Source organism: Nicotiana tabacum, chromosome 20 (genome assembly GCF_000715075.1).
Source record: "Nicotiana tabacum cultivar K326 chromosome 20, ASM71507v2, whole genome shotgun sequence".
In the NCBI taxonomy this organism is placed as follows: Eukaryota; Viridiplantae; Streptophyta; class Magnoliopsida; order Solanales; family Solanaceae; genus Nicotiana; species Nicotiana tabacum.
In genome coordinates, this window is record NC_134099.1 from 154,381,588 (window position 1) to 154,400,624 (window position 19,037).

At 33.6% G+C, this 19,037-nt stretch overlaps 1 protein-coding gene across 1 annotated transcript; it reads right to left on the bottom strand.

Moving 5' to 3' along the window:
- Positions 1 to 2,538: 2,538 nt before the first annotated feature.
- Positions 2,539 to 5,815, bottom strand: LOC107824113 (biotin carboxyl carrier protein of acetyl-CoA carboxylase 2, chloroplastic). The gene is made up of 7 exons (XM_016650846.2): positions 5,422 to 5,815; positions 5,277 to 5,330; positions 4,530 to 4,666; positions 4,132 to 4,435; positions 3,337 to 3,408; positions 2,962 to 3,027; positions 2,539 to 2,849 (listed from the first exon to the last, which is right to left on the bottom strand). Exons 1-7 carry the CDS (start codon positions 5,566 to 5,568, stop codon positions 2,826 to 2,828), a joined length of 804 nt encoding a protein of 267 aa, XP_016506332.1. The 5' UTR covers positions 5,569 to 5,815; the 3' UTR covers positions 2,539 to 2,825.
- Between the last annotated feature and the right edge of the window lie 13,222 nt (positions 5,816 to 19,037).

The window sequence follows — 19,037 nt, forward strand, 5'->3', positions numbered from 1 at the left end:
TATTTTTCCATTATCCAAGTATTTTTCTTAGCCGATCTAGAACAATACTTCAAATTAACTTTGAACCCAACCACATCTCCTTCTGAATTATAAATTGGAAATTCTTTTCCAAAGCATTGCCATAAACCTATTTCATTTCCAACAATCTGAAATTTTCCAATTTTTCCTCGAAAATACTCATCTTGATGGATGAAGAAGTACCATTCTCCTGCGCTGCACATATTTTCCACTGTAAAAAAATAAAATGTCAACGACAAAGTTTATTTTTTCCATACACAAATTTGTATTGAAAACTAAATAGTAAGCTCAATTTAATTATTCTTTTCTTCCGCGACGTGACTTATTCTTTCCTTGAAATATTGTGTTTAATTGTTATACTAAATATAACAAAATTTAATACTACTGTTTAATTTGATTAAAGTTAAACCTCTTTATAACAGTTTCATTTGTTTCAATATTTTTTGGCTGCTATAGGGAAGTGAGAAAATTCAAAAATAGCCAAATTTACAAGTGGTCATTCAAAATAGCCACAGTTTCAAAAGTAATTGAAATTTAGCCACTTTTCATGTAAAAATAAATCTGAACGAATATACTGTTCAAAATCCGGAAAATACTCCAGTATAATATACTGAAATTCCAGTAGAGTTCCAGTATAGTATACACAGGTGCTCCAATCTCCAGTATATTATGCTGGAACTTTCTCCGTATTGCAGCAAAATAGTGACTATTTTTCAATGACTTTGCAAACGCTGGCTATTTTTGAATGACCAGTCCGAAAACTAGTTTACCTATGCTATTTTTATATAGAGAAGTGTTGTTATAGAAGACATATATTATAAAAATTGGTTCCAAGAAGAACTTGAGTTTTATAGAGAATGATTGTTATATAGGAATGATTGTATAAGAAAAGGAATGCAAGCTCATCATCTACATAGCTTCATAATGAAGGCGTTTAATTAAATTGAATGAGGGGAGAGAATGAAGAAAAAAAAAGAGAGGAAGAAGGATATATTGAGTGACATGTCAAAAAGATATTTAATTTTATGGTTTCAAAATGCCATGACTCTTTTGGTTAGAAATTTTAATATTCATACACATTATATAAAGGGTCTAAGCTAAAGGAATTAATTACCAAGAGCTTCAGGAGATTTGCTGTAAAATTCCTTAGCATGAATGTCTTCAATGAATAGAGCTGGAAAAGGTTGATAATGTACCTTATTTTCAAGGTAATATTTAACCAATTCCTCATCAGTGGGCACAAATCTGTAGCCAGGGGGAAATTCTGTGATCAAATCATCATTTTCAGTTGCCATTACAAATGAAAATTTGTTTTGTTCTTGTCTGCGTTGAAGAATTGTCCCACTTTTATAGTTATTAACAAAAAGAAAGGGAAGGAGCTTTTGGAGTTCTATGACTACTTGAGTTCTATCAACGTCATTCACTCATAATAAAAACATGAATTGACCTTTTCAAATTCTATTTACAGAATGTGTGCTTATCTTAGGATGAACTAGGAGGAGAATTTTTTTTGTTTAGAGTTTTGGTAAAAACTTGGGTGTTTACTTGTATCATGGTCTTATTTTGGGTGGAGTCATTTTTAACTTTTAACTTCATATTTCAACTAACACTTAGACATAATTATTACTCTTCAATAATCAAGAGTTTCATCAAAATAATGCCAATTTACTTATATTATCTCCCGTATAATAAGTGGCTTTTTGGTCTTTTTATTTTAGTCCAAAATAAGTATCTTTCTACATGCTCCCTCCGGTCCATAATAAGTGACCAATTTGCTTTGGGCACACTCATTAAGGAAATATTAAATTCTAGACAAAAATAGTTGGTGTGACTAAACTACCCTTCATTAAATGTTGCACCATAGTTATAGTAGCACTTGCTTCTCTTCTCTAAATGACTTTTTAGGGATATGTACATAAGAGTAATTTTGGAAAAATAAATTGATTTTTTTTCTTGATTATATAAATGGACACTTATTTTGGACCAAAATAAAAAAGCAAATTGGTCACTTATTGTGGACCGGAGGGGGTAATCAAGAAGAAATAACTTTATTTATCCAAAATTTGCCCTTATGTACATATCTCAATGTGTGAAGTTAACAATATGCAGATTTTAATTAAGGGTAATTTAATCAAAATACCTTTCTTTGTCTATGAGTTAATATTTTCTTAAAGGGTGTGTCAAAGGCCAAAGTCACTTATTATGGACCGGAGAGAGTATATTATATAATATTTTCATTCCCCAACCAAACATCAAAAAATATTTTCTCGGAATGATATATAATTTTTATGAAAAATAACTTCCGTCGTATCATATACACCCTTAAAGAAAAAATTAATGGGCATGATAGAAACGTGTGTTAAAAACTCAAAAGTGAGGTAAAACATCAACAACCATATCTTCCCCGTGAGAGCAGCAAAGAGGACTAGCTTTCACACCTCATTTTACTATCATCTCTTAAGCATTAGGGGATCTCAAACCAACAAACGGAAACAAAATAAAACTCAGACAAATTGTTATGATCATAACACATTTACACTAAACAAGAGAATTGCTTTCAGTTGCATCAACTTATAAATAAAACTCTCTCCTGTACATGGTCATCTAAAATCTTAAGCAGAAACAGAGTCCACACGGGCAACATCTTTGAAATAACTTGGATAAGGATATTATAATTAAGTTGAGCAGAACAAGTTGAACTCCAAATACAATCTATAAATATGACGGTACAGCTGAACTACACTTAAATATCTCAATATTTGACTCCACCTATGTTAACAGCAGATAACAAGGCTGCACCCTCTTCCTCATGGTTCAATGATGAACAGCGGCTGCAAGAAAAGATAGGAAATCAGATACAATATCTACGGCTATGCCAAGTTCTAAGCTAATTATATGTATACAAACCGAGAGAGAGAGAGAGAGAGAGAGAGCTATACGTACCGTGTCCACACTAACAGGCTTACCGTCCTCTGCTACTACCTCCACTACAGTTCCAGATTGATCAGCCTAATAAAGGAATTCAGAAGATATGATGAGAGGAAGGCATGGAAAAGGAATTTAAAAATCTCGTATGTATTGTGATAGTCTCAGTTACAAAAGAGCGGCCCAAGCAACTTCACTGCACATAACTCATAAGAATTTCATAAGACAATTCAATTTTACTTTAAATTCCAGACATTAAAATTCGACAACTTATAATTATGGGCCTTTTACAGGTAAACATCAAAATGCAAAATACTGATATATTTTAAGGGCACCTTTAAAAAACAATATTACATGGAAAGTATTAAGGTTGAATATTGAGCCTGAACTAACCTCAATCTCATTCATCAATTTCATCGCCTCAATGATACAAATTACTTGTCCCTTCTGGACCTTGTCTCCTACCTGGGGAATTATCAGTTTAGTCAGGTTTATGAGACAACTGCATGACCAAGAAGGCAAGAACATAGAAAGTAAAAAGGTAAATGAGCAGGCTACCACAAAAGTATGAGAGATATTAGCATGAATTTCCCCTTAATTGGTTGGTTGCCTGGTTTTGTGACATATTCAAACAAGTAAAATTGTAATTCAGGGAAAACAATATTTAAGGGAAAACAAATAGACTTTTCTTCTAATTTCCTCATTTCATTTGTCTTTCCTGACAATTTCAAGGAGGTTCTATTGCCTATCAATAATGGAACACTACACATGTACCAGGAACCAACACACACACACACACACACACACCCCTCCCCCCCTGCTGCTGAGATTGTAATAAGGGACAGAAAAGGGGTAATATTACTGAAAGTAGACCATTTACATTCAATTTACCCGAAAAGAAATAAGACATCGAGTAAGAGTCAATCAGTAGGATCCATTTAAGTTTCAATTTTCTCCCAGTTTCTGAGCGCCAAAATGTGCAACATCTATCCACACAAAGAAGGTACAAGGATCCTGATTTGACAAATCTACTATGACCCAAACTTTAAGAAGACATCGCAATTTTACTAGCTTTGGAGTTGTTAGTCCTTTTATCTACTTGCTAATTCATTAACCACGCCACGAAGATACATATAGCATACTTCATCGTGACCATTAGAGATAGGTGAAAGCATTGTGTGTATTTACCTTTACAAAAGGTGGGGCCCCTGGACCTGGAGAACGATAAAATGTCCCAGCCATGGGACATTTGAGTGGAGGATGCGATGACTTAGGCTTTGAAGGTGCAGGTGCAGAAGATGCTGGAGATGCAGCGGCAGGGGCAGGGGCACTCACAGGAGGCAATTGTGGTGCATGTGAAAAAGAAGGGGGCGCCATAACATAGGGAGCCGCTGCAATGGGTGGTTGGGGCATTGCTTCCTTCTTCCTTATGACGATTTCACAGTCATTCTGCTTTAGCTGCAGCTCCACGATGTCCCTCGAATCCACAAGCCTAAACACAAGAATACAAATAAATGGAAAAAAATGAATTCTACCACATACACAAAAAACAAATGAACAATATTCATGACAAGAGTTCAACGCACTTAACGAGATGGGCAGCTTGAGACATGAATTCTTGAATGGATGAAGCATCTGCAGTTGAGGGCTCAGGTTTTGGAACTTCCTCTTCATTTTTTTCAGAAACTGGTTTTGAATTGGTAGACTTCTCAAGGATAACAACCTTAAAATTGCACAATCAAAATAAATTTATTCAGACCAACATTTCCTCTTTGTTGAAGTTCAAGATTTTAACAGGCAAACGTAAACTATCATCTATGGCAAGCCTTGGCGCAGTAGTAGAGCAAGAGACTAATTCATGAATGATTACTAAACTTTCCCTTTACTGCACTAAAGTCATTAAATTATTTCGTAACAAAAAAATCACTCAACTTTACCAAAGTATCACGAAAATAGCTATAATTATTTTTTATAACCAAAAAATCACTCAATTTTGCTTAAGTATCTTAGAAAGTCATTAGGAGGAAATAAAGGAGACATTTTATATGATACTTGGACAAAGTTGAATAACCTTTTTGAAAGGAAAAAAAATTGTTTAGTGACTTTTGCTATACTTGAGCAAAATTGAGTGAATTTTTTCTTACTAATAAAAATTATATTAGACTTTTTGTAATACTTAAGCAAAATCGAGTAATTTTTTTGTTACGAAAAATAGATTAGTGATTTTGGTGCAATATAACAAAAATTAAGTGAATTTATCCCGTAGAACAAGGTATAGGGTATAGGCCATTCTCCCCCCACACTGTATTTAAAAGAAGAGAGAAGTAAATTACCTCATTCAGCTGGGCACACACCTTAAACACTTCAGATTGGAGTCGAGTAGACCCCTGAAACAAAACCCACATTCAAAATCAAAATGCATTCAACACAAATCATTTAAAAATTCAATCTTTGAGCAGCAAAAAGAAAGAAAATAACCTGGAGTCTAGGGAACAATGTAGGGGTGGATCTCAAATCAGATCGAAAGGAAACAGAAGCTTGTGGCTGATTATGAGTGGTGTTGGGCTGTGATGAAGCATTCAATATAGCAGAAATCTTAGGACATTGAACAGTGAAAGAAGCCATTGCCAATCAACAAATGAATCAAATAAAAAAAATTGTGATTTATATGAATTTGGAGAGTGAAAAGAGGGGGTTTTGTAGGTAAAAATGGGCGGCGAAATTGATGAGATTTAACAAGGAAATAGCAAGAGACGATACACACGAGGGAAAGGGACGAGGAGTTTAGTGAGGTATGAGGGTGGAGGCATAATAATCGACCAAAAAAACAAACAAAGGTTTTTGTGTTGAGGTGTGTGTGAAAATTGGTTTATTTCCACTTTTCCCTCCATGTTTAGGGCTGGTAGTTTAACTAATGTACACCCACCAAATTATTTCAGCTATGATTTTTAGGAGGGTGGAAATTAAATTCTTTTTCATTTTTAGTATTTTATTATACTTACCTGCAGATGTAAGGTCCCGTTTAGCCATAAAAATATTACTATTTTTTTTAAAATCGGTGTTTGGCCATAAAAATTTAAAATTTCACTTTAAAATTGAATTTTGAAAATTTAAAAAACTTTAAAAAGCTATTTTTTAAAATTTTCATTTCAAATCACTCGCAAAAATTGAAAAATAGCTACAAATTGTATTCATGTCCAAACACAACTCTAATTTTCAAATATCATTTTCACTATCACTTTTCTTTCGAAATTTTGCAATTCTTATGAGCAAAAGCCCACTAAGTTTTAACCGAATTCAGAGGTCTTCAATTCTCCTTTTTCTTTGCTTAGAGAAAACTATTTGATTTTGCCTTCCAAAGCAAAATGCTTCTCCCTCATAAAATGCTATCAATATCAGCCATTTACTTATAAAATACTATAAATATAAATTCAATTGGCTATTTATATCCTTCTCCTTCTCTTTAGTCTATAGGATAATAGGAACACCTTCAATCATGAAATTGGAATAGTGCCCAAATAGGATCAAGAATGCTTTTTGGCACTTTTCCATGATCAGCTTTGAAACTTGAATGCCAATGACCAAATTTCAATAGAATTACTTATTCTTTTCAAAAAATTGCGTTCCATCCAATATTTGTTTTAATTAACATGATGTTTGGACCAACTTGCATGTATCTTAAATTAATTCTGTCCACCAAAATTTGCACACATAAAAACGTCACTTAGCATTTCTTTGGGAATCTTACAGAACTATCCCAAAAAAGTCCCAACTTGCCAACCTCTAACAATCAATCATAGAATTACCAAAACTAGTCAAACACATATAAAAATTGAAAACCCAAAGAAATAAGATTTTTTCTCTCCAAGAATCACACATTGTGATGACCCTAAAGGTCATCTTCTGTTTTAGAACTCGACTCCGTGTTCCGAGGCCTTAAGAATCTCATTTTATCTCTTCTCGATTTGCGTGCATAATCTGGGTGTATATTGAAAAGCTTTTATGTGAAAATTAAGGGAAAAATAATTTTTGGCCTAAAAAGTTAATTTTTGACTTCGGTCAACGTTTTTTGTAAACGGACCAGGGCCCTATTCTGACGGTCCCGGTGGTCCGTAGTAAAATATGGGATCTGGGCGTATCTCTTGAATCGAATTCCGAGGTCCCTAACGCGAGAAATGAATTTTTGATGAAAATTGTTAAACTGGAATAATAAAGGTTTTAAGAATTTGGTTAATAATTGATCTTGTTGATACCGAGTTCATATTGTGGCTCCGGAGTCTGGTACAGGTCCGTTATGATATTTATACCTCATCTATGAAATTTGGTGAGAAACGGGATTGATTTGACGTGATTCGGACCTTTGGTTGAGAAAATATAAGTTTGAACTTTCTTGAAAAAATTCATGATATTTGGTGCTAAATTCGTAGTTTTAGGTGTTATTTTGGCGATTTGATCGCGCGAGCAACTTCGTAGGATGTTTTAAGACTTGTGTGCATGTTTGGTTTGGAGCCCCGAGGGCTCGCGTGAGTTTCGGATAGGCTACGGTATGTTTTAGACTTGGAAAAATCTGGTATTTTGATGCAGCAGTTGTCCTGATATGCCCTTCTTCGCGTTCGTGTAGGTAGTATCGCGAACGGGAAAGGTAAAAATAGGGCAGGGGGGAATTCTTCTTCGCGAACGCGAAGCAGCGGGGGCTTTACCCTTCGTGAACGCGACCTGTCTATCGCGAACGCAAAGCATGGGACCTGAGGGAGGGGAAATTAACTCATCGCAAATGCGGCACTTGGCCCGCGAACGCGAAGGCTGTGAGGATATGCCTTCGCAAACGCGTAGGCCAATAGGGCTAGAGCTTCACGAATGCGACAAGTAAGGCTTGTCCAGTATTTTAAAAACAGAACCAAAAATGGGATTAGACTATTCTCTCATATTTTCAAAAACTAGAAGACTCAGAGACGATTTTCAAGAGACAACTTCTTCCCAAGAGTGTTGATAAATGATTTTAAACTACTTTCTTCCAATTACCCATTATATTTCAGCAATTTTCAACCTAAAATCTAGGGTTTTCATGGTGAAATTAGGGGTTTGGGTAGAATTAGGAATTTTTGTATAATTAAAAGACCTCTAATTGGGGTCGGATTCCTAAACTAATTACATATTTGAGCTCGGGGGGTGAATGGGTTTTGGTCTGAACCTCGAGTTTTGACCAAGCGGGCCCGGGTTCGATTTTTGACTTTTTGGGCAAAATGTTGGAAAACTTATAATTATGCATTAGAATTAATTTTTTTAGTGATAATTGATGTTATTAAGTTAATTATGACTAGATACAAGTGGATTGGAGGTGAAATCTAGAGAAAAAGCGGCGTTTGAGCTTTGAGTTTGGCCGCGGTAGTGAGGTAAGTATTATGGCTAACCTTAGCTTGAAGGATTAGGCATTGTTTGTCTATTTCCTATGTGTTTGGTTGTTGAGTCCGACGTATAGGTGAGGTGACGAGTACATATACGTTGTTGTCGGGTCATAGCATGCAAGTGAGTCTTATTCTTATGATTGTTGTATTCCTTATTCGTATTGTTCATGCTTAAACTAGTTATTCTTCATGTTGAACAATTCTTATCATGTTTTACTGGAATTGGATATTTCTTGAGTATTGACTCGAAGTTGAGGTTGACGTTGGCAAACTAAATATTGATATGGTGCTTGTTATTAATAATTTTATTGCCCCGTTGATATTATTTTGTTATTTGGGTGAGGAAGAGTATAAAGCACGAAGGGTGATGCCGTGCCATTGCATATTTATTATCATGTGAGGATTAGTGTAAAGCACGAATGATGATGTCGTGCCATGCATATTTACTATCATATGAGGAAGAGTGTAAAGCACGAAGGGTGATGTCGTGCCATTTATATTCATTATCATTATTCATTTCATTTGTTATGGTGAGGACGAGAGTAAAAGCACGAAGGGTGATGCCGTGCACTTGTTTTGGTGTGTTTTTTTACTGTTCTATTCTCATGATCTTGTACTCCCCTCAACATATTTGTTCCCCTCCCGTTAGTATTGTGTATAACTTCTATTATCTATTATTATGCTTGTATATTGCTTAATTGCACAAGTTTATATATGTGTCTTGTCATAGCCTCGTCACTACTTCACCGAAGTTAGGCTCGACACTTACCAGTGCATGTGGTAGGTTGCTGATACTGCATTCTACATTTTCTGTGCAGATTTTCGGTACTGGACCTTGTTGATCAGAGTTGGGTTACTGCCTTCAGTCCAACAGGAGACCCAAGGTAGATCTGCCGGCGTTTGCAGACCCTGGAGTCCTCTTTCAGTTATCCTAGTTTTCCTATTTTCTTTTAATTCGAGAACATTTGTATTTTTTTTCAGCCAGTATTTGTAGTGACTCTTAGAAGTTTGTGTATTGTAACACCAGATTTTGGATAGTCGTGTATTAATACTTGGATTATTATGAACTTCCGCACTTCTTTACTCTGTTTTGGTTTAATTATTATTATTTACTGATTTGGATAGTGTTAGAGTATTAATTCTTTATCGGTTGGCTTGCCTAGCATTCTGAAAAGTTAGGCGCTATCACGATCCCGATAGTGGGAAATCCGAGTCGTGACACACACAAAAATCTCCTTCTATATTTTTAGCAACTAAGGTGATGAAATACAAATATATATATATATATATATATATATATACAAGATTTCAAAAATTTAAGCAAAAAGGACTTTTTTAATGTGTATGGTTGAGATTCACTGAAAACGTATAGATGCGTCAATATACAAAATTTGAGGAAGATTGGAGGCGATTTGGACTGATTTGGTATCAAAATTCATTGGGATAAGTGTTCTGTCATGACCCAAAATCCACTAAGGGTCGTGATGGCGCCGGACACTATTGTCGGGCAAGCCAACCAAATTACTTGATTAAGTTCTCGTTTTAGATATTTCTAAATTCACTTCTTTTATACATTTAAACAACAAGGAATAAATTTTTACCGGATAAAATAATGATATCTTTGACAATTTCAAAATACTGACTACTTTCATAGATATCCCAGAACCCGGTGTCACAAGTGCATGAGCATTTATTAGGGAATGAAATAAAATACAGTAACTGTCTGGAATACAAGTGGACAGAAATGAAAATACAGTACAATACTCTGAAGGAGGCTCTGTTGGCTACGATCGTCTCGATAAGTGCAACTCACCTAAGTCTCTGTGTCAACCATGCTGCTACGCCCGCCAGGCCACTAGTGATGCATGTGCCTGTGCAACAGAAATGTACAACAAGTGTAGTATGAGTACGAAAACAACATGTACCCAATGAGTATCCCGTCTAATCTCGAAGAAGTAGAAACGAGAGGTTGACTTCGATATTTACTAGTGGTCCAATAATGATACGTCCGTAATATAATGAATCGAGGATTTATATAAACAGGATTTGTAATTTAATAGGGTGAAACATGTAAACAATTCTTTCTTTTTATGTGAAATTTCTAAAATTTCCTTTTTCATCATTTATACACATATTCTCAAGTCAGGGAGAGCAAATATCAATATCTATAAATCCCAAGGCAAGCAATGCAAGCATGCGCAAATCATGCCAAGGACGTACGCCCCGATCCAATAATATTTAAACTGTGCACTGCCAGAGGGTCGAATGGCGCGAACCATAGATGCATCTATTTAATCTACTGAGGCGTTCGGCATGTTCCATAATTTAAACACGCACAGACGATCAATCAAGAAGTCATTAGAAAACAATTATCCAAAGAAACCAATTCACTCTTAACAATTTAGAAAAATGAAGTTTAATTCTTTTTAGAAATCCATTTACCCATTCGATAGGATTTAAGCAATCGGCTGTCAATAAGGTTACACATATTCCAAGTATAGCATGCTTTTGGGTCCTAGACTACCCGGACTTACACATATTAGTAGCTACGCACGGACTCTCGTCACCTCGTATGTACGTAGCCCCCACAAATAGGAGTGCATAACCAATTATTTCACCTATGGGGACAATTCCCTCTTACAAGGTTAAAAAGGAGACTCACCTTGCTCCGAAGATCCATAACCGGCATTCCACGCCCTTTCGAAGACTCGAATCGATGCATAATGCTCCAAAATTAGTCAATAATTATGCAAAACCATTAATATACGCTCAATTACTCATTACAATCCAATTTATAACAATTCCTAACCCCGATCGAAAAGTTGACAAAATTGCCCTCGGGCCCACGTGCCCGGATTCCTACATTTTTCGAAGATAACGTTTACCCATGAACTCCTGAACTCAAATATATGATTTCCTCTAAATTTCATACCCAAAGTCGTGGCCAAAATCCAAAAATACCATTTCTAGGTCTTTCCACCAAAACCCCAATTTTCTACCAAATTCATGCTCAAATCCGTACATAATCAATGTATTTAACTCAAGATAGGTGGGGATAGCTTACCTTGTCGTTGATTATGAAAACCCCCTCTTGAAACCCTCCAAGAATCGCCCAAGCCAAGAGAAAGATGAAAGAAAATGGCCAAATCCCGACTTTAAAGCAACCCACTGCCTTCAGCCCTTTCCGTAGCTGCGGTCTCTTGACCGCTTCTGCGGTCTCGCAGGTGCGAACCAAACCCCGCTTCTGCGGTCCAGGGCTCCCAGCCCATTCCGCTTCTGCGTCATCTCCTCCGCAGATGTGGTCCCGTATCTACGAAAAAACGACTGCATATGCGGTCCCAACCTAGCCATCCATTTCTGCTTCTGCGGCATGAAGGCCCTAGTCTTGTAGGTGCGGTTACACCAGCAACCAACAACTTCAACCCTTTCTAAAATTCCATTTTCGATTCGTTAACCACCCGGAATCCACCCGAGGCCCCCGGGACCCCAACCAATCATACCAACCAGTCCCAAATCACATTACGGACTTGCTCGAGGCCTCAAATCATATCAAACAACGCTAAAATTATGAATCAACCTCCAATCCAAGCTTAATGAACTTTAGAAATTCAAACTTCTACATTTGATGACGAAACCTATCAAATCACGTCCGATTGACCTCAAATTTTGCACACAAGTCATATTTGACATCACGGACCTATTCTAACTTCTGGAATTGGATTCCGACCCCGATATCAAAAATTCCACTTCCGATCAAACTTCTTAAAAATCTTCAAATTTCTATCTTTAGCCAAATGGCTCCAAAATGACCTACGGACCTCCGAATTCACTTCCGATCGCGCTCACAATACCAGAATCACCATACGGAGCTATTCCCAAATTCGGAATCTCAAAGGGACATTGATAACCGTGAAATGCACTTCAATCCAAACTTATGAGATTCTTCCAAAAATGCTAACTTCCACAATAGGCGCCGAAATGATCCCGGGTCCTCCAAAACCCAGTCCGCACTCAGAAAGCATAGCACACAAATCATCAATATTCTTGTGCTTGTTTGATTGACCATTCTTCTTGTCTTTCGTTGAAGCACGATAATCTGTAGATTTTTTTCTAGCTTTCTCGTAGTTGTAGCAACTTTCTTTGAACGTTTCTTGCTTGGGTTACTTTTTGGTCCAAAAGACTCCTTTCTCTTTTTATTATTTTGTGGAGCATCAACAATAACGTTTGCTCCCATTATTGTTGAATTTCCACGACCCTTCTTTTCAGCAGTTTTATTGTTCTCTTCAATCCCCAACCGAACAATAAGAACTTCGAGTGATATCTCATTGCGTTTGTGTTTCAAGTAATTTTTAAAGTCCTTCCACAAAGGAGGTAACTTCTCAATCATTGTTGCAACGTGGAATATTTCATTGATGACAAGACCTTCAATGAAAATTATATTAGTAATAGTAACATAACTAATACTTTAAACAAAAGTATTAATTTGACTTATACATTCAGTAAGGAGATCATGAATAATCACGTGCAATTCTTGGACTTGGATATAACAAACTTGCTATCTACTATTTTGTAGTCCAAAAACTTTGCGGCAATAAATTTCTTCAACCCGACATCCTTAGTTTTGTATTTCTTTTCAAGCGCAAACCATAGTTCTTTTGACGTCTCCATAGTACTATAGACGTTAGACAGATCGTCTTTCAGTCCGTTAAGAATAGAATTCTTGCACAAAAAATCAGAATGCTTCCACGCCTCAGTAACGAGGAAGCGTTTATTTTCTGGAGTTTCGTCAGGCGGAATAGGAACATCTTCTTTAATGAGCTTCTGCAGACTTAAAGTCGTTAGGTAGAAGAACATCTTCTGCTGCCACCGCTTGATATAAATACTGAAAAAAAATTCAGGCTTTTTCTGCCGGTGCCGGTGCTATTACCGATGTTGTTCGGCTTGTAGATGCATTGTAGTCACCATAAGAACAAGCTGGTTTTCGTCCTCATTCGTCATTTCTGTAAAAAAAAATGACAGAAACAAATGTTTAATATATGGTGAAGTTTTATATCTTCAAACCGAATAAAACTAGAGTAGAAAATCACGTAGATTTTAGTCTCCAATGGAGTAGAAAATCGCAAGGATTTTAATCTCCAAATAACAGTTATTAAAATAAAACATAGCATACGTTAAGATATAGAAACAGAGTAGAAAACCACGAAGACTTTAATCTCCAAACCGGGAATAGAAAACCATACAGGTTTTACTCTCTCTCTCTCTCTCTCTCTCTCTCTCTCTCTCTATATATATATATATATATATATATATATATATATATATATATATATATATATATATAAGTTCTTTTATTGTTACCGATCTGTATTTGCAAAGTAATTCTGAAAATAAAATAACGTAAAAACAACAGAAATGTAGAAGAAGCAGATATTAATCCGAGCCCACTGAATTCACAGTGTTTCTTTAAGGAACTTAATCCCCTCCCAGTACCCGAGGTTATGAATTATTTTCTCCCAGGTTAAAACAGATTATACATTGGTGTAGCGGTATTTCAAACCCCAGTGTTTCAGCGAACATAAATGATCGGTAGCAAATCACACTTACCGTTACTTTCTTTCAGTTAAAACAAATGCAGAAGAAAGAAGGAGAATTCAAAATTTCCGTAAGGAAAATCTGAGAATCCGAGCCGAGCGAGTGACGACGACAGTACGAAACTTGCCTTCTTCTCAACTCTTTAAGAGCTAGAAGTAGAGCAATTATATATATACACACACACACCTATCAAGACTCTTTCCCTCCTCCAATATGGGACAATGTCCCTTTGTCAAAGAGGAAAATTCAAATATTTTATTTTTTTCTCCATTTCTCATTCACTCTATTTTATGCTACTAGTCAATAGTACGCGCGTTGCGCGTGTATCTTGTCTAATGAGTAAAAGCTTCTCAAAAAATTATATAAATATTTTATTTAAAATTATATTTGAGTTATAAAGGTTAAATGTGAGTCCTGTAAATAAAAAAAATATTAATTCTATATAACTAACTCAATAAGGGGGAAAACAACCACATATAGGTTCTCAATCAAGGTCAATTATTGGGAAAAAAATTCATTCAATATACGAAGACTGAACTACAATAATTTACCTTGATTAAATGATAAAATAAAGTAAAAATGTGTATTAATTAACTATAATTTAATAATAATATTAAATATAAAGACACGTGTCATAAATATATTATGTGTCCTGATACTATAAAGCATATAATTTTTATGCTTTATTACCAAATTTATATAGGTAGCTACGAAAACGAAGTTATTGTGTATATATAAATGAAACCATTTGCTCATTATATTTCTGTTTATATATTCTATTTGTATTATATAAAGTAATTTTTGTTGTAAAGGAACCTTGTGTATTGGATCTTTTAGAGTTCTAGAATAATATTTTAAACAATAGAGATCCTTACCTATTTGAGGTAAAATCTCAATTGGATTTAAACTCTTAAATATTAGGACCTAATTTAATAAGAAAAGATTTAATAACCAAAACTTAGTTTATTTTGAAATTCTAAATATTAGAAAGGTCACTTAAATTATAATTATATCCAAAGTGAAATATATTTTTAAAGGGTGAAAAGACGAACGACATTTTGCTAAAAGTGTCGGTGCTTTTAATATTCTATATATATATATATATATATATATATAGAGAGAGAGAGAGAGAGAGAGAGAGAGAGAGAGCTAAATTACGATTTTGTCTAATGTGAGGTTTAAGGGTAAACAACACAAATGACAATTCGCTAAGGACTTTCGATGCACATTGCGCTTGTATGTTAACGAGTACAGATTTTTTTAAAAAAAATTATATAAATATTATTAACAAATGTATTTGAATTATACACTAAATAATAAGAAATAATTCAAGTTCTCCCAAAAAATGATAAAGATCGATGTTATTTAGTGACTCAGTGGGTTCAACGCATATAAGGAATCTTGTGATGCCCTACAGTAATTAAATGAAACATATTTCCTTTTCATTGTTTTCCTCTTTCGATACTCTTCTCTTATTCTCCAACTTTCTCCTCATAATATTTTTATAGTATTATTGAACCAAATGAATTAAGTAAGTCATGCGTTGGCTTTCTAGTGTTGGTAGTGCGATAAAACATAGCACCATAAATATTGTCTAAAATACGAGTCCAAAAATAAAGGGATGAAGCAATTTTATTTTATTATGGTCACCCTTTTTTGTACTAATGGTACTTGAAGGTGATCAACCTATAAATTCTTTTATTTATTTATTTATAAAAAGAGTCATATTAACAAAAAAAGAAGATAGTTATTTCTAACTAATGGATTTGTACAATATGTCAAGCACGTAAAATAAATAATTAGTAAAAGCAACTACTGTTAATTCAATAGTAAACTCGACTCACCACCCTATCAGTCGCTCCATCAAACGAATCAACAAATTACAAAAAAACTTGTATAAGAATATAAAGACTTCCTTTATTCAACTTAACGTACCTATTTTAAAAATAAAATTCCTAAAAGAAGAGGCATGCATGCTAACATAGTTGAAGTACTTATTCATCATATATCGAGGGTTAAACATAACTTAGAAATAATTATCACAATTAGAAAGCCAAAAAATTCAAGCACGAATAAATATAAAATATTTGTTCTAAAGAAAAAAAAAAACTGAAAACTCACGAAGCTAGAGATCCAATAACGAAAGCTAACCTATGATGATGAGGAATACAATCTTTTTATTTATTTATAGTAGTATTTGCCTATGTAATTAAAAAAGAAAAGGATATATGTTAGGTAAAATTGGGTATAGTTCCAATAAACAAAGAAAAGGAAAATAAGGACTATTAAACGTAAAATTTTATAACAAAAAAAGTACCCATAACCTTGAAAAAGGAACTAAAGAAACCAAAAATAGGAAATCGTAAAGAAAAAATTTATAACAAAAAATAATATTCGTAGTCCTAAAAATACTCCTATAAATGGAGTTTATAGTGAAGTACTCTTGAAAGGGAATTGAAAGAAATTAAAGGTTTTTTATCAAATCAAAGTCCTAAATATTATATAAATAATTAAATGACTATTATGATTTTCAAATTAAAGTCCTAAATTAAATGTTAGGCAAATAATTAAAATAGCTATTTCTAATATTAGAAAAATAATTAATGTCTATTCCTACATATTAGGAAAATAAATTAAATTACCTTTGTCCAATATAAAATATAGTTTAAAGGGGTAGAAAAGGCGAATGACATTTCGCCAAGGGCCTTTGTGTTTTTAATATAATATAGATAACAAGCTTAAACCCAACAATTATCACACCGTGTTTTCTATATATCACTTGTGTATCCTATATGTATTCTCTGTGTATCCATGTAAATTTGTGTGTGAAATACATGTAATATATATATATATGTTAGATACATGTGTGACACATAAATTTTTAAACTCAATTTCAACTATGAATTTTGACTCCAAGCTAGTTCAAATCACTTCTAATCTTTCTCAAATTTATATATCGACCCATCTATGTGTTTCAAATAAATTTTAACTAGCCCATTAAGAAAACTTTTTCTGCCCATATTTTGTAAATATTGTATATCACTCAAATTGAATTTGAACCCCAGGCTAGTCAAATCTATTCTAATCTTTCTCAAATTTTGTATATCGCCTCATTTATGTGTTTTCAACGAATTTTAACCATATTCATTATGAGAAAAGATTTTTTTTTGCCTAATTTTTATTTAAATATTTTATATCCTTGGTAACTTTCTCAGGTTCTCTAGCTATTTTTGATAGTATAACTTCATGATTAATTATTGATAAGTAGCATCTATTTTTTATTTATTATGCAGTTCTCTCATTTCTTTAAAATTATTATACTTCAATTCTTTAAATGCGAAATTCAATGTCCTTATAGCAATAACTTCCAAAATCTTTGACAATTTCAAGTGAACCGAAATATATATATATATATATATATATATATATATATATATATATGTTTCATTGAAAGGTTGGTTGACTTCTAACTTATATTAATGAAAGCAAGACAATATTGAACAAATAGTTAAAAAGTTAGTTTGATAAAGGGCACTGCATCAAAATTTAAAATTTAAGTAGTTTAATGAATTTTAATTCTTGAAAGTTATGAAATTGTATGGAAATGAAATTCTGTTAATTTCTTAGAATTTTTATATATAAAAAGAGTATCATATAAATTAGGATGAAAGAAGGGAACAAAGAAATAATTTCTTGACATTTCACCAATGGATAAGTTATTTAAAGGGAGCACCTAAGGGTGTAGTCAATTAGTTGAGAATTATGAGTTCTTAGGAACAAATTTTAGTGTATGCAAAAAATACTAAATGATTTATTCTTATGTTGTGCCGGTAGGAGTTAGCAAGTACCCATAGAAATGATTTATTCTTAAGTCAATTTATTTAGAAGCCTCAAGTTCCCCATATGCAATTACTATTACTTTTTAATACTAATACACATAAAATATGTATATATATATATATATATATATATATATATATATATATATATATATATATATATATATATATATATATATATATATATCATAGGGAAATTTTCATAAAGCACTATCTTTTAGTAGTAATTAGCCATCTGTAGATACCATTTGCTATATTACGGATTATAGATACATTTGTTGTGGTTATAAGATGCATTTGATGTATTTAATACAATAGCAAAAATATGCGTGAATCAGGGAAGTCCAACTAAGTTGTTGTATTCGAGTGTATTCGATTGTATTCATCGCGTGAAACATGGGATTATAGCTGGACAGATTACTGTATTCGACTGTATTCACGTGAAACATGGGATTACACTATTATTAAACGGAAGGTATATCAATTAACATAATAGACTCCTAATATAACCCAACAAACTCAATTATAACACATAAAATTTGTATTTTCGGTTATAAAAAAGATTCTCAACTGAAAAATACCCCAAAAACATAGCAATCTTCAGAGAAATTATATAATACATCTGAATACATAAATTACATTAATTTAAAAAACATATGAATACATTCATGGCATATAGCGAGACAGTGAATACAATAAATACATAGAATACAATGGGATACATTGAAAAAACACTGGAAAAAAGACAATGAATACAATAAAATACACAAAATACAGCGAGATACATTAAATTATAATGAAAAAAAGACAGAATACAATGAAATACATGAAAATATAAAATCAAGTTGCTCAGCCTCAAAACTCCGTCGTCTTTTCTCACGAACAAACCCTAATTTCCGCCTTGTAGTCAAATAGTTCTTCCATCTTCAAAGATCTTGCAGAACGCTAATTGAATCGGAACATACAGAATATTAAATCGAAACTTAATTGGTTTCTTGTCTAGTTATCCGCATGGAATAAAATCCATGTATCAATGAAAGATAAATATGCGACGAAGTCAAATTATAAACTTGGTAAGATTGGGTCTTCAGCGACGGAATACAACGAGATAATCACCAATGATTTTGTGGATTTGCTTCGGCATGATTGGGTCTTCAGGTTAGGGTTTGTTGTTGCTGTGCTACTGGTCGCTGGATTTTTCAGTTAAGAAGCTGCCGTTAGAAGGAGGAGGAGAGCAAAAATTTTAATGGGATGAAAG

Coding starts and splice junctions, on each gene's coding strand:
- LOC107824113 (XM_016650846.2), bottom strand. CDS start 5,568: ATGGCTTCTTTCACTGTTCAATGTCCTAAGATTTCTGCTATATTGAAT. Junction 4,667..5,276: donor TGTGTGCCCAGCTGAATGAG/GTAATTTACTTC, acceptor TGCAATTTTAAG/GTTGTTATCCTTGAGAAGTC. Junction 4,436..4,529: donor CAAGCTGCCCATCTCGTTAA/GTGCGTTGAACT, acceptor TCTTGTGTTTAG/GCTTGTGGATTCGAGGGACA.